This window comes from Balaenoptera borealis, assembly GCF_965194805.1.
Source record: "Balaenoptera borealis genome assembly, chromosome: 4".
Lineage (NCBI taxonomy): Eukaryota > Metazoa > Chordata > Mammalia > Artiodactyla > Balaenopteridae > Balaenoptera > Balaenoptera borealis.
This window is the reverse complement of record NC_138861.1, coordinates 79,374,230-79,397,769: the sequence shown is the minus strand read 5'-3', so window position 1 is coordinate 79,397,769 and position 23,540 is coordinate 79,374,230. Positions and strand designations below refer to the sequence as shown.

Sequence of the window (23,540 nt, the reverse complement as noted above, 5' to 3'; positions counted from 1 at the left end):
GATGCAAGAGGGAGGAGAAATGGGAATATATGTATATGTATGGCTGATTCACTTTGTTATACAGCAGAAACAAACACACCATTGTAAAGCAATTATACTCCAATAAAGATGTTAAAAAAATAAATAAATAAAAATAAAGACACTAACAAATCAGAGAACATCCGCAGGGAAATGCGTATGGGGTTAACATATCTGCCATTTTTCCTAATGGGGAGGCAATATGGTATAATGGAAATATTATTAAAGTTTGGGTTCACATCCTGACCCTGCAACTAGTTCTATGACCTTGGGCCAACAGTCTCTTTGCCTGCTTCCTCCTTATACAAAACAACACTAATACCTTCCAAGATTCCTGAAAGGATTAAGACATTAAGGGAGATATCTAGTATCCACCTAATCCCAAAGGAAGGCAACAAAAAACAGTAGTTTGTCACAGGTCATAAAGCTGTTATTGGGTTGGCCAAATTCGTTCAGGTTTTTCCATAGATATGGAAACACCCAAACAAACTTTTTAGCCAACCCAATACTAAGTTCACTTTTGACTCAGGACCTCTTAATTTAAACCCATGCTCTTTCCACTACTTTATACTATCTTTCAGTAGATTCCATTTCATACCAACATACTCCAAATGAGTAAAGTTAACTCAGTTTTCAATCTCTAATAGCTTAGGCACCCCTGAGACCCTTTCAGGTGGTCTTCAAGAACTTATATACATAGATTAGAATTTTCCAGAAGCTATATGACAAGGGATTATCACAACAGATTGAATGCAGAAGCAGATATGTGAATCCAGCTATCTTCTATTAAGCTAGACATTAAAGACATTTGCAAAAATGTAAAACAGTATCATTCTTCTCACTAAATTTTTTTTTAGAAAGTAGCTACTTTTCACAAAAAAGTTACTGTATTAAGATGTAATGGGTACTATGGTACTATTTTTCAATAAAATAATAAATATTATTATATTTTAATTTAACTTCAAATACAATAAATATCAATAGATAAAATCCACATTAACTAAAGGTCTTTGGGTCCAAAAAGAGTATAAAAGGTCCTTGAGACCAAAAATTTCAAGAACCACTGGACAGAATATATCTAATCCTTTACTAGACTTAATTTCATATCAATGTCTAAAATTCAAAATAGTACTGAAAAACCTATTAATTAACTTAAAAACTATGTGGGGAAGGTTGGGTAGAAGTAAGGAAACAACATGGTATTATAGAAAGAACAGAAGTTTATATTCAAAAGGTGTGGGTTCAAATCTTGGCTATAATGCCTTACTAGATATTTCCCTAAGTAAATCACTGGATCCTCTTCAGCTTAAATTTCCTCATCCATAAAATAAAGATAGTGGCAACTGCTCTAACTTCTCAAGATTGCTAAGAGTAAGATAATAAATGTGAAAGCTCTCTATCAACGAGAAAGCACTATGTAAATATAAACATTAAATTACAGCTGTTGTTAAATTTTACCTCTATGGCAGACAGATGGACACTTATGGTTTCTACATCCTAAAGTCCGTCCACAGTTTTGATCACAAGGTGGACAGTTTCCAGGGCAACACTGAAGGGAAAGCAATACATAAAGAACAGGTAATTTGAAAACCGTACGTAATATGAATGTCATTACTAGTTATTCACAGAACTTAGGGAAATCAAAAGATAGTTCTTTTCACTATAAGAATAAAAGTATTCAAGAATATCAACATTCTTCTGTAGAACACGTTGTACTAAGAACTTATAAGTTTAAATAGACAATGACCTAATTTAGTGAATTCAAGCTAAATTTTCTTGCCCTTTAGTTAATTATTCTATGACTTAAAATAGTTCCATAAGATAGTTTCTCTTCTACTTATCTACATAGAAATTGACAACATTAACCACAGGAATGGATCTGGTCAAACCGTATAGTCAATTCAGGCAAATAATCTGGCTATTTTAAAAATTTAATTACAATAAAACCCATTCAATATATACATCAGTTTGGCAGTTATTTTCAAACCAAAGAATCAGAGACTAACTAAAGGAAAGAAGCAGAGATAGGCTAATTGCTTCTAGTGCTGTTTTGTTACTCCCTGATTTCCAATCTGTGAGAAATATAGCTGTCTATGACCTGTCCCAATTTTCATTCATGAACACAAGGCAACTACTTAAAGTTCCATCTTGCCATTCTAACTCCTTGACAAACTTTGGAAAGGAAATACAGACTACAATTGTCTTAAAGAAACTTGGGTTTGTAACCTACTTAAGAACAAGTTTCAGTATATAAAAATAGCTCAAAACAAAATACACATTATTGAAAAGCAATTAAAAGTTAAAATAGTTCATTCAATTAAGCAAATATTTACCAAGTAATACTATGTGCCTATCACTTTCCCAGTGGCAGTGGGAAAAAAGAAGGTTATGTGGTCCACAAGGTGAATAAGCCTTTAGATGTTTGTTTCTCACCATGATGAGTAATAATGACCAGATTTAATCTCCTGCCTTTAGATGTTTGTTTCTCACCATGATGAGTAATAATGACCAGATTTACTCTCCTGCCTTAAACAACTAGAAAATCATACAAAATATTTGAAACAGCAGTTTTTAGACATTAGACAATTAGGCAGCACAGGACAGAAACCCCTATGAGAACAGAAACAAACAAGGTGAGTCCTATGATAGCACAAGCTTAGACCTGGACACAAGGAGAAAGATCACAAGCAGAGTCCAGTGGTCTCACCAAGTTGAGGAGACAAAATTCATAGTTCAGAGAGGCAAGTGTGGTTAGAATTTGTGGAGAAGTGGTAGCACAAAGCATAAAGTTTATAATGTCTGGAAACCAATCAAAAGTCACCTAGCAGTAAAGAATAACCCAAAAGGAAAAGAAAACTCAATCAACAAAAATAGACCCAGAAATGACAGATGACAGAATTAGTAGACAAGGACATTAAAATAGGTATTTGAAGTACATCCTATTCACTTATATTCAAGAAGACAGAAGAGAGCATGAGCATGAAAAGGACAGACATGGAAGATATAGAAAAAGTCACAACTCCAAGTCTCAGAGATGAAAAAATACTGTCTGAGAGGAAGAAACACAGGGGATTAGACAATGCAGAAGAAAATTAGAGAACTTGAAGACAAACAATATAAGCTAACATTAAATATGAAAATTAAAAGGACTAAATAATAACTGGAGCATCAGTGACCTATGGGACTTCAAGCAGCATGACATACCTGTCACTGAAGTCTCAGAAGGCAATGGGTGGGGGAAATACTTGAAGAAATAAAGATTGAAAATTTCACAAATATGATGAAAACTATAAAGACATACAAGAAGCTCAACAAAAATTGTACTAAAGAAACATGAAGAAAGCTATACAAAGGAACATCACAAATAAATTACTGAAAACTAATGATAAAGAGAAAAATCTTTAAAAATAGCCAAAGAAAAAAGATACATTACATACAGAGGAACAAAGATAACAGAGACAGTGGAGCAACATGTTTAAAGAATGGGAAAAAAATTGTCAAACTAAAATTCTACAGTAAAAATATTTTTCACAAACAAAGGCTAAAGACAGTTTACAAAAGTTGAAAGAATTCATGACGAGCACTACAAGAAATGTTAAAGGAAGTCCTTCAGACAAAAGAAAATGAAATCAGATAGAAACCTGAATCTATATAAAAGGATGAAAAGCACCAAAAATCATGAGTTTGATGATAAATATAAAAGACTATTTACTTTTTCACACTCTTTAAAAGATACCTGTTTAAAGCAAAAATGAAAACAACATATTTGAGGTTTATAAAATACATGGGTATAAAATGTGTGAGAATAGAATAAAGGAGGTAAAATGGAATTATTGAAAGACAACACTCAAACAGAAGACACAAAAGAGGGAAAAGAAACAAAGAACAGATGAAAAAATAGAAAATAAATAGCAAAATGACAGACTTAAATCCAACCATTTTATTAAAGATCACAATAAATGTAAATGATCTACACCCAAATTAAATGATAAAGATTTAAAACAAAATAATTATCTAAATAAAACAATTATCTAATTGCTGTCTATAACAAATCCACTTCAAATATAAAGATTTGAATAAGTTGAAAGTAAAAGAATGGAAAATATATACTGTATGAACACTAAGCAAAACAAAGTTGAAATCACTATATTTAATAGATTTAAGAACAAGGTATCTTACCAGAGATAGAGGGATAATTCACAGTAATAAAAGGTACTCAAAAAAACTTCAAATCAACAGACTCAATAAAATTCTCCAGTTGACCTTATACTGAACCAAGATTCTATAAATAAGATCTGAACAGCAGAAGTTAAGCCTCTACCATGCCAAACAAACTACCACTAACACTGCTATGATGTTTTAAAGTCAGGGAACAGGGACTTCCCTGGTGGTGCAGTGGTTAAGAATCCACCTGCCAATGCAGGCGACACAGGTTCGAGCCCTGGTCTGGGAAGATCCCACATGCTGCGGAGCAACTAAGCCCGTGTGCCACAACTACTGAGCCTGCGTCCTAGAGCCCACGAGCCACAACTACTGAGCCTGCGTGCCACAACTACTGCAGCCCGTGTGCCTAGAGCCTATGCTCTGCAACAGTGAGAAGCCACCACAATGAGAAGCCCACACACCGCGACAAAGAGTAGCCCCCGGTCGCCGCAACTAGAGAGAGCCCGCGCGCAGCAACAAAGACCCAATGCAGCCAATAAGTAAATAAATAAATAATTTTATTTTAAAAATAAATAAATAAATAAAGTCAGGGAACAGAAACAGCCGAAGAACCAAGTAGAAGGAATTATGCATAGGACATAAAGAGACCCTTGTTATTTAAAAACCTTGGTAAGATTTCCCACTAATACAAACAATAATGTAGAATAGTTATTAATATTTCATATGGAAAGCAAAGAATATGCCTAAGTATTTGAGGAACAAGTCAAGATGGCACTTATCATGGTCCCAAAGAGGAAAAATCCAAGAGAATTTTAAAATCAGTTTTCCAAGCTTATTACCTTTCTCCTACACTGATGCTTCTGACAGTCCCGCATCTTAACACACTTAGTTTCACAAAGATATGGTTTATGACACGGCATTCGTTTTGTATGCTTTCCACAACGACAATGCTTCTCCACTTCCTGGAAGAATCAAATAAATGCTATTAAAATTGACTTTTGTTGACATGATTTTTTTCACACTGCAATCTCTATAATTACTAAAAAATGAAAGAGAAAAGTTTAAGAGTGTTTTGTAAGAAACACTTTTAAAAAAATAAAGGAGAATTTCCTAAGACATTTGTTTGTTCCAAAAAGACTTCACAGAATTTCCATTATTAAATTTAGTAAAAATTTGATATTAAATAGTAAAACAACATCACATGTTAAAATCCCTTATATCTAGTTACACCATAACATCTACACATCTAGTTTCAGTAAAACAAAAAAACTGTATTATCTAGTAGTATGTCAAAACCAGAATGACATCTAGGCATTTTTTTCCCTATCATCCCTAGGCCTAATTCATCATTGTTTTGAATATCTTCTGAGAATAAACAACCCCACACTAGTCTATAAAAATGACAACATTCAAACTTTTACCAAGCAAAACAAAAAAAAGGTAATTTCAGATTTAATTGCTGGCATACTCTCCTGTTTCATCATAAATATTAGATCATGACACAGATGTTTAGGAAAACAATTACAAAACAATCCCACTTGACATATTATGACAGATAGCTGTTAAAAGTAATCATTACAGGACATGACTAACTTGTCTACATGTTTCGCAAGGACCTCGGTGACAACGCTGTGAACATCTGTGGATTCCACATTCAAGTACTTTGTCACAACTGTCTCCACAAGTTGGTACATCTTCTGTACAAGGCAAAGAAAACTCTAGAAGCAGACAAAAAAAAATCAATATTAAAAATAACATACATTATTATAAAGTACTAATAATGTGCCATGTACTTTTGGATTCCTAGAGAATGACAGGTCTTTCAGACTATGAACTTTTGCATCTACATATTTATTGGAAAGTTAACTTTAAAGAAAATAACCCCTATATTTGTAAAGTTTATGCTTTTTAAACAGAATTCGATACCTGACAAGTTACCATTCTCAAGAAGCATATTTTTATGAGCTAACTACTTCAGAAATACTTTTCTAAAGAAATGAGTAAGCCCATGTAAACCACTATGAAGAATTCTACAATATATAGAACGATAAAAAAAATTTGCTCTAAACAACCTCATAGGATGGAGAAAAAAAAAAAAGATCTAGACTTAAAAACTATGAAACTGACCTTTAACATAAACATATTATAACAAGTGTTTGCAATAATCTTATAAATATGTGTGCTGGTATTGGTGCTGAGTCAAGAAAGTGAACTCGAACTGTAACCCTTCTATGCCTTTATCTCACAGTAGCCCAAACTAAATTCACCTATAATCTAATACACAACAATAACAATAGCTTATAATTATTAAGTTTCCTTTATGTGCTGGCCACTATAATAAATACTTTACATGCATTTTATCATTTAATTCTCACAATTATCTGATAAAGAAGGTACTATTATTGTCCCCATTTAACTTGAGAAAACTGCAGTTCATGAAGGTGGGATTTGAACCCACATACGCCTAGTCATTTTTTTTTTTTTTTTTTCAAATTTTAGCAGAGATTTATTCATGGAAGGAAAAAAAGAAAGGGAGAAGGGGAGAGGAACTAAAAGGAACACATCTTGGAACACTTACATTCATCATAATCTTATTTAAACAGATTTACATGTGTCCGCACGCTATTCAGAATGGTGACCCTTGGATAATCGAAGATAATGAATCTCGAAAAACAGCCTATTATTTTCACTCTACTTCACAGTTTTTTTGTGGGTTTTTTTGTCTGTCTGTTTGTTTGTTTGTTTATCAGCATGCAGAGCAGTTGACTGACATTTACTTCCCCAAATGACTTTTCCTCACTGGTTGAAAGAACTGGGGAATTGGGAGGGGGTACAGATGGAAACCAAAGGTACACCTTCAATGTGCTTTGATGGACTGAAAAGCGGTTGGTCTGAGATTGACAAGCCCCCCATTTCAGAGGCTCAGGAAGTTTGAGCCCAAAATCTGAGTTCTTAATCCACTATGCTATATTGTCCTCTCATCCAAATGTACAGAAATCTAATATCAAATTTGTGTTATTATTGAAACTACATTATGAGCTCCCAGAGAAATCTAATTTAATTAGGAAAGTACTCTAATTAGCATGATAAATAATTATAATCCCATTAAAGGTTTTTAAAAAAGTCTTACTTGACTTCTGACATGGACAGAACCTTTTCCCAGATCGAGGACATTCTCCACAAGCACCTACATGGCAAACTTGCTCACATGTATGATTACCACATGGCAGTGTTTTCCCACATACCTAAAATAAAATGCAATAAGCACTAACGACTTAAAAGTTAACAAAAGACTTTGTACATGACATAATCATTTCTCAGTCACAAACAAGCAACTTCTTTAGATTCCTCAAATTATTATGCTTTATATCTTACATAGCTATCATATGTATATATGCATAAGCATACACACACACATTTCTCATGCGCCAGGGAGTATATTTTTAAAATATAATAAAGGAAAAAGAACATGCAGTTTCACATGGTCATCCACCAAAGATTTCCAAATGGTACTAAAACCATGCCAATTCTAAGACAATCTACAGAATCAATACTACTTCCTCAACTGGATTAACTCAAGAAGAGGGAAAAGAGGAAAGAGTACATATGTACTAAATCCAAAATTCAACAAATAGCTGTTAATTTGAAAAAAAATTTCCCCTGGTAATTAAAATGATATTAAACTGAAAAAGTTTCCTAAAACATGAATATAATTCATCTGAGTTGCTATTCTTCCTCTCCTTTTATCCAACTAAACCTAACTTGCATTTCTAATTGTTTATGCTTCTGTATACTTTAACACCCACTCCTCAAAATGCATATACACTTACTTGATCACAGTGCCACAGTGGACTTGCACAGCTTCTTTCAGCTACTTGTTTGCCACAGACACACTTTTGCCTACTAACTCTTGGACAGGGTGGGCAACTTCCTAAAATCAAAATGATAAATTAGCATGGAACATTATAAAAGCAACAGAGACTGCTTTGACTTCTGCTTAAGGCCGGAACACCTAACAGGTATGACCTTTTACCTGCATGACAAGGATTTTCACATTTATGCTGTCCACAAAGCAATTTCCGTCCACATGGCAGGTGACAGGACCATTCCTTAGCACTGCACCGACGAGGGATAGGTTTTGCTTTCTTACAATAACAAGTAGTTGTAACCATCTTAGGACAAGGAGGGCATGGACCTAGAATCCAATGAAAGGGAAAAAAAAAAAAAATTAGAAGTCAAAAGTAAAAATTTTCAGTTCCTACACCTATCAGTAATTTCTAAAGCTTTCCATACTGATACTTTAAAAGGCAATCCCTTCCAATATTTTCTTATGTAAACTTAAGTTCTGAGTTCAACTCTCACAATTTTTTTTTACTTCAACGTAAGAAGAAATAACCCCCCACAATTAGAAATATAATATATAACTCACCTGGATGGCAGAGGAGTAAACACTTATGGCCACAAGGAGGTTTAAAATCTCTCTCACATACTTGGCCGCAAGAATGAGGCACAAGCCACGGATCTAAAGGTGGATCTTCCACTTTGCCACAATAGCAATAGTACCTACTAGGTGTGTCAGATCGTTTGTATTCAAACCTACATTTTGGACTACAAAGAATGAAATTACTGAAGTTAATTTCATTTATAAAAGTGACATGAGGCAGAAATATAAATATACTTAATAATAGAGTATACACAATCAGTTTTATGTTAACGTAACCTCTGCTCCATCTTTATATTAGTAAGAAACAAGATTTTACTAAAATCAATTTCAACCATCTAGAAGAGCTCTGTCCAATGATTTCCTGAGACGATGGAAGTGTTCTATACCTGTCATGTCTAACACAGTGGCCATTAGCCACACATGGCTAGTGAGCACTTGAAATGTGGCTAACGTGTACAACTGAGGAAGAAACAATTTTCTATTTCATGATTTTTAAGAATTTAAATAACCATGTGTGGCTAGTTGCTACCACATTAAACAACACATATCTAAAATACAGCTACAAAAGAAAGCAACATTAGCTTCCTACTAACAACCTGAACTTTATTCTTGAGATATTCATTCCAATTTTATAAAGTTCAATGTTTTAAAAGTTTGGTTGGGTGGTCTACAAATAAGCAAAATATATTAGCAATAGCAAGAAGAAGAGAGAACTCGGTTATAGGTAGATAATACAGCAGCAAGAAACATAACTTAAAATCTAGAATTACAGGGAAAAATGTTTGAAAATAAACAAAGAATTTCATATTTCTCAACATCTAATACAAAATATATATATATTTCAAATGTACCTAAGTCAAAGAAAAGTTGAAATACTGTTTCACATTCTCTGCTAAAGCAGATTTTTACCTATCAAGATTAAAATAAAGCAGTTTTAGTCCTAGAAGCCAAACTAACATAATAAATATAGAAAATTTAATAAGATTGGATAATATACACCTGCAGTTTTGAGAGATTTTGAGGATAAAATCAGAAGCCATTGATCAAAATGTTAGAGGACAGTCTTGTACAATGTGATACCAATACATACTAAAAGGAGCTCCTGAGAGAAGTACCAGAATTTTGATGGATTCTAGTTCTAAAGAAATGAAAGTTCTTTAAAAAGGATTACTAAGGAGTTGTTTTGCAGGGGAAAAATAGAGTCTGAATTATTTATTAGTTAGCAAAAGGAACTAGTAGTTATATAAACTGAGGTGGTGGGGGGAGCCATTAGCAGGTCTCATATCTTCACAAACCAAATGACTAATTGAAGGCCAAGCATGGATACTGAAACTGCCAATAAAGCAACTGAGGAGCTACAATTTTCATTTATTTTACAACTAAACATTCCAACTAAATTAGAAAAAGTTACCAAGGCCAGGGATAATCTCTCTTTCCAAAATCATCATCCGTCAAAGGAGAAGATACCAGAAACTGGCTATCTTTAGCCCACTTCTGGATACAGGGCATGTGAAATATACAGAAACATCCTGAACAACTCCAAACCTAAGACAAAGGTATCAGAAATTAACAAGTATGCAATGATTTTTCTTTGATAATTCCACAATACTTTAAAATAAGCACCACACTAAACTATTTCAAGAGCTACCTAAGGATTAAAGAAAAAAACTTTCCTTCCGGCATAACAGAAGAAATGTTCTTTATAAAAACTAATGTACATGTAGAACACTTTAAAGAAAAATAGTATTAATCATGCAGATTCATTCAGCTAGAAACAACTACTGCTAACATTCTGCAGAGTCTCCAATTTTTTTGTATATATTTCATACTTTTAAAAAATGAGGTCATACTGTACTGATATATAACTTTATAGCCTTTTCTTTTAACACAGTATAAGCATTTACCCTTATCAAGTAGGTTCATACAATATGATATTTATAGCTGTACAGTAGATATCATGTTGATTTGTTTACCATAATTTAACCAAGTTCAGGTTGTTGGACATTTAGGTTTTTCCAATTATAAAAAAATTCTTAAACACAAATATGTACATACAATCTCTATGTTGCCCTACAGTTATATAAAACCTATTAGTCTAGCACTTAATGCTAAATTCTAAAAATTAGGTGAGCAAAAAACTTCAGTGTGTATACACACACACACACCCCCACAAACACACATATACAAAATTTAACAGCTTAAGGAATAACAGTAATTAATTTTTTTACCCAGCCAATACTTTGCTATAACTGACAAAAATCAGTTCACTTTTTGTCATAATATTTTGCAGCTGTTTAATAAAATCAGACATGGAATATATTGCATAAGCCGGCAGGAGCACTGAAAAAGAGCCAACTTCTTAGTTCGAGTTCCCCCCCAAAGCAGTGCCTAAGAAAAGAACTGGGATGCAGAAGTAAAAGGCCAAGATAGGGAAGAGGAAATGCCAATAAACTGTATATTGTTGAGCTGACTATCGCTAAGGGCCAAAGTTCAGTCCTGCTAGGGATGCTCTGAAAAACCACGTAAAACATGCCTAGGACAACCCCAGCCCCAACCACTAACAAACAGGAGGTTAGGGCACTCATCCCCCAGCTCCCTATGGTGGAACGCTGCCCCAACGGGCATTAACTCTGCTCTGCACTACACCCATTTCCTGGCTGAGTCAGTTCCCAAGGAGAAAGCACTGAGGTTGGAAAAAAAAAATTCACACACATAGCAAGTGTTTACAGTGAAACTGCATCCGCATGCAGAGAGACTATTCCTCCACTGCAGCTGAAATCAGAGTAAGACAACCAGATGTGACTCAGGGCACCAAAGGCACCTGCGTCTGCTACGCTATCCTACCCAATATATTTTAAATTTCTGATTCACTCTACACGACCAATCCATTTCACATCTGACCTGTCTTTCTTTCGCTAGGCAATGCTGCTATAATAGCAGTGGATTAAGCTGAGGTCTAAGTGGTGAGTCTATCATATTCAGTCATCACATCCCCTTAATTGCTTTATTAATGCCCTTTAAATGTATATATACATAACTTCACCATTAGGCCATAGTGTCTCTACGTACATGAGTTATCTCTGAATCCATCTCTCCCCATTAACCCTAGCCACTTTCCACAGTGTCTTCAACACAAGAGAAGCTCACTAATAAACTGTAATTGTCATTGCTAGGTTTTACTTCCTTGAAGGCAGGGAGCATATCTGTTTTTTTAAACCTGCTGAAAGTAATGAAATACAGTTTACTTAATATTTTAGTATTTATGGGAATCTCTAAAGTACCGATACTAAAAATGCTTTATCAAATTGACATACGCATTGAAACCGAAAATATTTGCTTCATTTATTTTAATAGTGCTAAAAATATTGATTGCTCATTTAGAGCTAATTTTCTTTTAATTAAAGATTCCCAAAAATTGAGTATCAATTCATAAAGAGAATTCTCAAATGAAGTATTCTTAAACAAAAATAAGCAAAAAGAATAATAAATGGTTACAAATTATAAATGCAAAATAAGATATTTGGGGGAGATAACATTAATTTAGATAAGGAGAAAAACTTACTGCTTGGTTTCTCTTCACTGAAGCAATACAAATTAAGCATGTCATAGCCCCTGCTTGAAAAGCTTCATTTACATACTGTTTTGTTCGCTCTAACTCACGAACATCTCCATCTTGAAATTTAAAAATTGAAAACTTCAGGTTAAGCAACATCTGAAAATAACACAGACTCACTAACAGCACCACATTATGTGAGAACTGTCTAGTAATATCAATTGCTCAAAATATAGCTGAAAAAATGAGAAGTTTAAGAAAAAGGCAACCAGTGAACTGCCAAGAGGTCACAAAGTCCATGCATTACATCTTATGTACTTGATTCAAAAACAGTTACCTTGACCTTCTCTCAGAGTATACTTGCTGTTACAGTCCTTAACAAATCTGGTGGGGGCAGAGTCACAGGCAACAGCAGCAAGATGTCAAGTAACAAGGGAAAGCATATCAAAAAGCAAAGTGAAAGGAACTGCAAAGTCAAAGCTCAGCAAAGCCATTGAGCCTAAATATAAGCATATGCGTATGAATGTGTACATGTCTAAGAGTGTATGTGTGTGTGTGTGTGTGTGTCTGACACATAGCAAATTCTTAGTAAAAATCTGTTGAATGAAAAGATCCTGAGATCAATACAGTATAATAAACTTGTTTCATTAAATTATGCTATTTCTGCTAAAAAAGGAAGCATGACTTAGAAAAAAATTACTAGACTGTATTTCCTTTAAGCAATTATTAAGCATTTACTTGCCAGGCACTGTACTATTCGTATTTCAGTAAGATTAAATAAGCTATTTTTACTTTCATTTTACAGATGAGAAAACTGAGGCACAGAACACTTAAGTAACTTCAGTATGACTCCTAAGTGAGCCCTCTTGAAGACTATGCTATGCCACAGCAAGAGTTTAATACAGGAAGGTCCAAGAAATAACAGCACGATGAAAGGCAGAAAAGCTACCCAAAAGCACACACAACAACAAAAGGACAATAATCTGAGTCACTTTAGTGTAAGAGAAATAAACCTACAGGCCTTTAGCACAATAAAGATTGTTCAATAGAGGTTAACCGAGTCTCCAAGAAAAGTACACTAATAACATAAACTATCATAAGTACAGAACGTACCATGGCAATAAAATGGTACAAACCAAAATTTAAGTTACCAAAAAGAAAAATTAAATAAATAGGACACTTAGATAATTCTTTACTTTCTAAGATCATCCAAGTAAACACAACACTCACAAAAACTTGCTCTACCATAATATAAATACAAGTATAATTTATGATATTATACAAAATATACATAAAATTACTCCCCAAACTATAAAATATTATAAACTTATTAAAGACAATTGCTTTATTTTAAACAAATATCGAAGTTTGAAGAGGATTCTTAAAGGCAGACTTAATAATCATATTCTGTGTACTTATTTTGCTTTCTGACACAGCTGGCTCTAACAAATGTATAACATTTTAAAATTTCATCTAATTTAACAGCTAACATGTAAAATAGAATATGAAAACAAGATGAACAGGCTTTAATAAAATAAAGTCTAATCTTATAGTCATAAAATGTATGTAAGATTTCTTTGAAAAATGTGTTAAAATTTGGCTGCAACAATAAAGTATACTGCCCAAGATGTCACGACGGATAGCATGACATTTGAAGTCATGCATAAAAAGATCACTCTGGGGGCTTCCCTGGTGGCGCAGTGGTTGAGAATCTGCCTGCCAATGCAGGGGACACGGGTTCGAGCCCTGGTCTGGGAAGATCCCACATGCCACGGAGCAACTAAGCCCGTGTGCCACAACTACTGAGCCTGCGCGTCTGGAGCCTGTGCTCCGAAACAAGAGAGGCCGCGATAGTGAGAGGCCCGCGCACCGCGATGAAGAGTGGCCCCCGCTTGCCGCAACTAGAGAAAGCCCTCGCACAGAAACGAAGACCCAACACAGCCATAAATAAATAAATTAATTAATTTAAAAAAAAAAAAAAAAAGATCACTCTGGCAACTGAAGAAAAATGAGTGTGAGGAGGCCAAGACTGGAAACATGAAGTACCTGAAGTTAAGAGGCAGTTAACAGCAGATAAAGCAAAAAATGACCTCGAGCAAGTTAATGCGTCTGTCCCAGTTTTCTCATCTTTAAAATAGTAACAATAGTAATAGTAATATCTACCTCACAGAATTATTATGTGGATTTAATCCACATATTAAACAGCTGTAGGGGCCTGAATTAAGGTGATGATAGCATGTGGGGAGTGGTGGGATGAATTTAAGAAATTTAGGAAGTAAGACTCAGCAGGACTTGGTGACAACTAGATTGTGTTGCTCTGAAAAGTCGATGTTCAGAAGGAAAGAGTGCTGTGTTAGACGAGCTGTCTGACATGGGCAGAGGGGAGGAGTAGTAGCGAATAAAACACACTCATGCGTGTATATGCCAACCCTGCTCCCAGATTTCTGGCTTAGGTAGGTGACTGGGAAAATTGTAGTATTAATAGAGATAAAGAGAACAAGAGAAGAAATAAGTTATCTTTCAACATATGTTTTGTGTTTCCATAGGCCAGCAAGACAGCGATACCCATCAGGAAGCTGACCATTCAAGTTTGAAATCTGAGCGATCGCAAAAGTATAAAGGCTGTGCTCAGACAGAAAGAATGAACTTCTTTGGTAAAGTTTTGGTGTTCAATTCACTAATGTGAGATGGGAACCATCTCATGACCCTGGCATTTATCGTTCTAAAGTCAAGTGATCAGACTTCCTTACTTTGGTAGAGGCAAAGTACAGAACACAAAGGAACAAAAATCAAAATATTTATGGATTTGACATAATACAGTATAAGAAAAATTGCCTTAACACTTTAAGATGAAAGCCACGTTAAAAATTAATAAAACTGGGACTTCCCTGGTGGTGCAGTGGTTAAGAATCTGCCTGCCAACGCAGGGGACACAGGTTCGAGCCCTGGTCCAGGAAGATTCCACATGCCTTAGAGTAACTAAGCTCGTGCACCACAACTACTGAGCCTGCGCTCTAGAGCCCGTGAGCCACAACTACTGAAGTCCGCGTGCCACAACTACTGAAGCCCTCGCACCTAGAGCCCGTGCTCTACAACAAGAGAAGCCACCGCAATGAGAAGCCCGCACACCGCAACAAAGAGTAGCCCCCGCTCGCTGCAACTAGAGAAAGCCCACATGCAGCAACGAAGACCCAACACAGCCAATAATAAATAAATAAATTTTTTTAAAAATTAATAAAACTTATAAACGATAAAACTTTTCTAAACACTAGGCAGAAATACTGAATTATATCACTGAATTTCCTATTTAAAAATAAAATTTGTAGGGGCTTCCCTGGTGGCGCAGCGGTTGAGCATCTGCCTGCCAATGCAGGGGACACGGGTTCGAGCCCTGGTCTGGGAAGATCCCACATGCCACGGAGCAACTGGGCCCGTGAGCCACAATTACTGAGCCTGCGCGTCTGGAGCCTGTGCTCCACAGCAAGAGAGGCCGCGACAGTGAGAGGCCCGCGCACCGCGATGAAGAGTGGCCCCCGCTTGCCGCAACTAGAGAAAGCCCTCGCACAGAAACGAAGACCCAACACGCAAAAATAAATTAATTAATTTAAAAAAAAAAATAAAATAAAATAAAATAAAATTTGTATCTAGAGTGGTTTCAGTGAGGTCTTCTTGAAGCAGGAAACTTGAGGTTACTTTCTATGAAGTTCTCTAAAAGCAAGAAACCTCCTAACCTTAAGGTTCCTCTTTATCAATTTTTACCTGGCTGAACCAGACTTCTTAGTCAAGCTTACTAATCTTAATTCCTTGGCAGGTATGGTAAATTCCTTGGAAACCTTTTTGATGATGTGTACCTATGCTCATGATGCCATCAATATACTCAGGCAACTAATATGCATAATGCATGCAAGAATGTTTCTAATAATGACCGTAAGCATAAAATGTGGAAAGTGTAAGAGACTTACATTTAAAATAATCTACTTCTACACTTAGTCCCAAATCTTCACAGCAACATCACTTTGGCCGTCTCTCTCACAAACAAATGTGGCTTTGAGAGTAACCCAGATATATACAACATATAATGTGATTAAACACTTCAGACCTGAAGAGACTTAGATTTTTTTTTACATATAAAAATCAGAAGTTGTAAGATATAAAATAAAGGAATTAAGTCAAGAAATGAAATTGACTTCAAGATACATTTAACATAATGAAAAAGAGAATAATGAAGAATAGATTTAAAGGAGTATTCAAAGTCCTCAAGTGCAATCAAATCATCATTAGGAACAACCTGACCCCACTCATTGCACAGGGACCTTTGGCATCCCCCTCCCAGCATTCTAATGAAATGCCAATTAAACACAAAAGAGAACTTCTAAGGCTGTAAGAGACATTGCCATCCTATTTGCTTTATAGAAAGATTAGCATTATATAATGTATAACTCAAACAGTAAAAGGTACAAAAATTCAACTCTACAACACAAAAATGCTCATTCTTAAGATGCAAAACCTATTCCACATAGAGTAAAGGTGTCAGAAAAAGTCAGGAATATATTTTCATTGATGTAAAAATGTCAAAATTGAAAAGATCACACAGTACCTGTCTGAGTAGTGTAAGTTATAAACGTATTAGCAACTATTTTTCCTCTTTTTCCTTCAAAATCCTCATCTCCTTCTTCTTCAGATGAAGAGTTAAAGTGTTCTTCAACAAGTTTTTTGGCTGCAGCTTGATTAGCCTTCTTGATTTCCTCAAATTTCTTTTGAGACATTAGCTCTGCTTAAAAGAAAAAAAAATGAGTTTCAGTTCTGCAAAACAATCTCTCAAAAAGCAAGGCATGATATACCAATACGTTATTAAAATACAGATTTAGAAGTCACCTTTGGTGCATTCTATTTCACTATCATCCATGAAAAAAGTATTTTCAAATTTCTTGTCACACGAGTAAAGAGAATACCACAATATAAACTTTCACTTTTGTTAAATATTCTGCTAAATGCCAACTAATTGTTCTAGAATGACTAACAAATCAATTTTTAAAATTATAAAGCTATGATAAAGTATCAAAAAACTGGTGATCAACCTCAAAACAGGATATTAACAAAATTAAAGTGAGATGTTTAAAAACTGAATGGTACACAGTGATTTTTAAAACGTGGGAAACATACCCACTGGGAGCACATCAGAATCAGCAGAGGCAGGCACTTTCTCAAACCATCCTCTTGTACAATATAACCCAGCCTGGCTTGGCCCACCAAAGACCTTACACAAACAGTATTCACTGTCTACCCACTATGTTTACAATCTGCTTCTTAGAAAGCTCAAGGACTTTGTGTCTTTATTAAAATGTGGTCACAGAACATATTTATTTATCATTAATCCCACACAAAATATTGCTAACGTGGAAAATATGCTTCTTACAACAACTTCATTCCAAAAAGAAATGTTAAGTATTGTTTTGGATTAGTTCTTCTGCTATTCTGTTTAGCACTGTCTGTACTTCCTACTTGCTACTTGCTTAAATAATAACACAAAAAGAATTAGATTACTTCACAGCACTTTCCCAATGAGACTTCAAACTCCTCAAGAGCAAGGACCATGAAAATTCTCTTCAAGCATTAAGTGTTAATAAACTCTTCTGGACAGCCACCATAGTTCAAGAAAGGAGCCACAACCTACTGAACTGATGTTAATTCATTAGTGCCCATATTAGTGCCACTTTATGCTTGAAACCGATGAGCCACTACTAATACAAACTTTTTTATTTTAGGTGGTGTATTTGTACTTAATGATGTTTTATCTTTTATTTTCCTCATGAAATGTTTTCCTTCTCTTACCGCAGCCAGCTTGGCTGGGGACTACTCAGTGTTTCAAGTAAAACTGGAGGAAAATGTACAGTGCCCACATAGGAATCTTTGAGTACTAGGAGAAAAGTAATTGCTATAAGATATATGACTCAAAACGTTATGTACAATAAGATGATAAATGTCATTATGAGCAATAAGCACTTAAGAGACATTTTTTAAAAGGCTGAATTAGACAGATATAATAAAAACATTCATAACCTGATCAATGGACCTACGTAAGATCATCTCAAAGAAAGCTGACAAAGCAACCTTACCATATATTATTTCTTACAGTCAAATCTCAATTATCCAGTTAAAGGATGCTTGCTTTTCTACTATCCACAAAATCCAAGAAAGCTTACCAAAACTGTTCACAGTTCTCCCTCTTGCACACCTCACCACCACCACTATCATAAACTCAGTAACCAAGAGAATACCACTTATCTTTAAAATTACTTTAGGAGACATTCAGAAGCTCAATTTGCTCCTCCCTGCAAAAAATATATTTTGAAAAATACATTCCAAATACAACAATAAAATGATTTTAGGGATTATTCTCTTAGCCCCCTGCATTCTTTCATTAGTATGGACAACTTAGAATTGCGTGTGTGCTCCCAGGCTCCACTAAAACACTGCCTTGGATGAAGGATATTGAAAGCTGGAGAAGGCCACACCTTTCTAGATACATCCTAGAAAGGACATGAAATTTGTGACTAGGAACCGCACTTGAAAAAAGTACCACATGCTCAAGTGTTTACAGGACATAGATAATTAAAGTTACTAAACTAAGGCAATCAAATAAAAATGGAAAATGACAACTGGCCCCAGAAGTAGGAAACACAATGTCAAGTGGAAAGCCTAAACCCAATCTAAATAAGATTTCTGCGACTCAGCCCAGCCGACTGTTGCCACCCACAAAAGTACCAAAGCCACAATACCTTATCTTACAAGAAAAGTTGTTAACCAGATTTTTATGAGATTTTAAAAAGAAAAACCAAAAAACTGCTGGCAACCAATTCAGATTTAATGCATTGTGTTAACCAAACCAAACTATAGGCTAAATCCGCCCCCGGGCCACTGTCTGCAACTGTGGGGATTCAGTAGGCAAAAAAGAGTGAAGGGAAGAATATTGGACGGAGATGTAACATTGATTAATATCGATTAAAGTGATGATGAAAAAAAATAAAAAGTGATGATGAAAGAGGTGTGATGGGAATCGGCCTAGAATGAGTAGCTGCCTGAAAGGTTTGAGAAGTGAGGCCAATAATAAACTCCCGAAGGAGAAGGAAAGAAATGAATGCGAAGGCAGTTCTGACTAGCAAGTGCCTTAGTAGGTAGGCATCCAGGTGAGCCCGAGGACGGGAGCCATTCTCACCACTGGCCACGGAAGTCTGCGGCGCTTCAGATCCCGCGGGGCTGCGCCGGGCTGAGCTACCTGCAGCCGCAGAGGTTGCAGCTCCACCGGGAATGGGGCCAAGGCCAGCAGCGCCCACCGACCCCTTCTCTCGCCCTCCTCCGACGCCGCGAAGATGGACTCCATTTCCTGAGGAGGGGGCGGCAGTGGCCCGTCCTCGGGCTCGGCCTCGGCCACTGGCCACCCGGCGCCAGGAAGCTTCCATCCCTGCAGAGGGAAAAAAAAAGAGTGGAAGGAGCGTGAGCGCGGTGGTACCAAGGCGGGGAAAAACGACAGCGGGGGAAGCCGGTGTGAGAGGCGGAATGAGGACGCGGGGTGGGGACCGAGTTTGAAAAGGTCGCGGCCCTGTCTCTCCCAGAGGGCGAGTCCCCGCTGAGCCCGGGCTTTGGAGATGGATCCAAGAGGGAGAGAACTAGGCAGAGAAATGGACCGCGAGTCAAGGAGCACCCAGCGCCGGAGAAGGAGAACCGGGGAGGAGGAAAGCGCCTCCTCGGACTCAGGGGGAGCGCCGTGACGGGAGAACTGCAGACTAACCCGGCGGTTGCCGCCGGGAACCAACTGCAGTGGCGAACCCGGAGGAAAGAAAGCTACGTCCCCTTACCGACGGCGCCCGCTTTCAACGACTACAGTTCCCAGAAGCCCCCGCCCACCGCTCGCAGAACGCGTGGCATCACTAGCCGCTTCCTCATCCGGAACCGTATCTGTGTGTGGGCAAGGCCTCCGAACGCATGCGCTAACTGGAGCGAGCCTTCGGAAACTACAATTCCCGGCGTGCTTTGAGGCTCGGACGGGGTGGGCGCACAGAGAGGGCGCAAGGTGGGGAGGAGGTGTTCAAAACCCAGAGGATGCCGCTTTTTCCGTGCGACTACCCTAAACCCAGCTCGGTATCGGGAGGCTATCTCAGGGGTCGTAATTGACTGCCCGCCATCTTTAGCCTCGCCTTCGGGCTTTCTGGTGGCAGGAAACTTTTCTCACAGAAGGGAAAAGTCACTTATAAAGAAGACTCTTCGGAGTCGGGGAAGAGGGAGGCAAAGCTGAGGGAGTGTTGCGGCAAAGTGGCTGGAGTGGAGAAAGTGCCCTTCTGAATTGCAAAAGCAACGTAGAGGATAAATCTAACGGCATTATTATCATAGTCCTTTATAGTTAACAATATACTTTTCCTGAAGCAGGCCGATTTTTACCGTCACGACAGCTCTCTAAAGTAGCCTTTATTAAGGAAAGTAGTCGAGAGCCAGGTCTGGTCCTGATTCTTCTGACTTCGCTGTTTTCAATGAGAAAGGGAGAGGAGGGAGTGGGAGAAATTTCAAAAATTCGGGGCTCTATCTGGGATTGAGAAATACACTGATTGCTGTTTGGGACTACACGGTCCTTTACAACCCTTCAACCTAATTAATTCCTCTACATTAATAATAAGTACCTAATATTTATATAGCATTATTAAGTTCCAGGCACTATTCAAAGCGTTTTACATACATATGTATATTAACAATGTGGTACTCACAATAATCCTGTTATCCCCATTTTACAGCTGAGAACACTGAAGCACAGGTTAAGTAACTTGCCCTTGTTATAGCCAGGTATTATTACCGATTCCATTTTTTAAATTAGGAAACAGAGACACAGAACTTTCTTATTCAGCATCCTAGCAGAGCCAGGATTGCAACTGAGCTGTGTGAATCTTGGACTATGCTCTTAAAAACACCATACTATATTATTACTGTGAGAAGGTATTTAATGTTTACCTAGAAATTCCAGTCACTTTTAGAGGACCTAATCAGGCAAAAAGACTCACATAATCAGTTTTTCCCCTGCCATATTATACAATGATAATTGATAATCATAATAATTACTGTGGCATCAAAAAGAATGTTATGTGCTCTCTCAATGAGCAAACACTTATTATAGTATTATAGTAAAGTTTAGTAGTGGAGAGCTGATGTATATCATATTGTGGAAGCATATGTAAATTGAGAATACATTTCAAAAGCTACCATTGCTATAATTTTCACTTTGAAATTTCAGATAACATTTGAGGAAAACAAGAGTTCTTTCTGTTTATCAAAAGGGAACATGAGAAATATATGAAGCTGATAAATATATAATTAAGATTATAAACATTGAGAAATATAATTGTACAGTTCTAATTAATCTTAATTCTTAAAAATACTACCCTCAAGAATAGCTGAAAACAAAAGACTGGCCAACTGTTGGCAACTGGAACTCTCATACTTACTGGGGGGAGTGGAAATTGGTTCAAACACTTTCGAAAAATGTTCAGCAGTATCTATTAAAGCTAAACAGGACTTACTACTAAAGCATGTGACCAAGCAGTTCCACTTCTGAATATATACTGAAAGACATGAGTGCATAGCTCCACAAAAACTCATGTTTATAGCAGCTTTAGTCATAATAGCCAAAAACTAGGAATAACCCTCATGTCTATCAACAGAATTTAAAAATAAATTGTGGTATATGCATATAACGGAATGCTATGCCAAAAAAAAAAAAATACTGATACGTGTAGCAAGATGGGTGAATCTCAGAGATATCATGTTGAACAAAAGAGGCCGGACTCAACAGAGTACAGTAGGTCCCCTACTTATGAACCTTCAAGTTGCAAGCTTTCAAAGATGCAAACGTCTGTTCGCATGTCCGATCACATAAGTTAGTTCACATGTCTGGTGTACATTGTCACATGTGTGCATCATTTACAAGTGGTTGTGCTTTTGTGTACTTTACTATACAGTACTGTATAGAGTACAGTAGTACAGTATCTTTATTTCAAGCCCAGAATGTCCAGAAGCAAGAGTAAAAGCAGTGATGATGTAGCTTGTACTGTTAAGAAGCGCCAGGAATTGGAGGGCCAGAGAAAGGACGAAGAGAGACAAGAAGAAGAATAAGTAACTGAAGAACTGAAGAGATTCACAACGCAGGAAATGGCAAGGGGATTTTCTTTATTTGAGGAGGCACTGTTAGTTTTTGAGGCACAGGACACGAAGGTTGCAGCAACCCTTCAGAATGCAATCCCGTGTCATCTATGAAGAGAAAAAAAGAGCTACTACCCAGACATCACTGGATCATTTTTTCAAGAGGGTAGATAGAATTGAATCCAGCAAGGAACCAGAACCTGTGCCATCAACGTCAGGAGTGAGTGAAATTGCAGCTTGCCCTCCGTCTCCTATTGCTGACGATCCTTCAGCTCTACCATCTCCCACCTCCTCTCCCTCCTCTAGTCAGTAACTCTTCTTGCCTTTTCACACGATGCCACCCCCTGTGTGCCAGCTGTTGTACTGTACTACTGTACTTTTCAAGGTACTGTACTGTAAGATTTAAAATGTTCTATTTTTTGTATTTCTTTTTATGTATTATTTGTGTGAAAAGTATTATAAACCTATTACAGTACAGTACTGTATAGCGGACTGTGTTAGTTGGGTACCTAGGCTAACTTTGCTGGGTTTACGAATAAATTGGACTTTGAACGTGCTTTCAGGATGGAACTTGTTCATATGTAGGGGACTTATTATACTTACTTGTGAATCCAATATCATGAAGTTCCTGAACAAGTAACAGAAGCCAGATTAGTGCCTACTTCTGGTAGGGGTGGGAGGATTTTAACTGGGAAGAGCAATAAGGTATCCTCCTGAGTGGTGGAAAAATTCTATCTTGATCTGGATAGTAGTTTCACTTATGTGTACACATGTAAAAACTCAAAAAATTATACATTTATGATTTGTGCAATATACTGTATGAATGATAACCATCAATTTTTTAAAAGAATAATGAAATAAAACATAGAAAAAATAAGACATCTGAATACCTTTATTGTCCAGTCATTTAAAAAATTGTGGTTTAATTGTATTTATTCATCCATTACTGACACGTCTTCCTTTTTTTTATTATTGGAGTAAAATTGCTTTACAATGTTGTGTTAGTTTCTGTTGTACAATGAAGTGAATCAGCTATATGTATACCTATATCCCCTCCCTCTTGGACCTCCCTTCTCGCCTTCCGCCTGCCCATCTAGGTCATCACGGAGCACCAAGCTGAGCTCCCTGTGTTATACAGCAGGTTCCCACTAGCTATCTATTTTACACATAGTGTATTTA

General features: G+C 36.6%; 1 protein-coding gene across 7 annotated transcripts in view; it reads right to left on the bottom strand.

Moving 5' to 3' along the window:
- NFXL1 (nuclear transcription factor, X-box binding like 1) overlaps positions 1–22,976 on the bottom strand; it is a 57,048-nt gene extending 34,072 nt beyond the window's left edge. The window contains exons 1-12 of one of the 7 annotated variants that reach the window (XM_082390500.1): positions 20,036–22,976; positions 19,396–19,641; positions 16,777–16,953; positions 12,189–12,298; positions 10,038–10,171; positions 8,612–8,790; positions 8,216–8,377; positions 8,013–8,113; positions 7,313–7,427; positions 5,776–5,900; positions 5,022–5,144; positions 1,477–1,567 (exon numbers count right to left, since the gene is read on the bottom strand). In XM_082390500.1, the coding sequence (XP_082246626.1) occupies positions 1,477–1,567; positions 5,022–5,144; positions 5,776–5,900; positions 7,313–7,427; positions 8,013–8,113; positions 8,216–8,377; positions 8,612–8,790; positions 10,038–10,171; positions 12,189–12,298; positions 16,777–16,953; positions 19,396–19,639 (1,561 nt within the window). In that variant the 5' untranslated portion in view covers positions 19,640–19,641; positions 20,036–22,976. The other 6 variants (XM_082390503.1, XM_082390502.1, XM_082390499.1 and 3 more) reach the window with 6 other exon arrangements.
- Between the last annotated feature and the right edge of the window lie 564 nt (positions 22,977–23,540).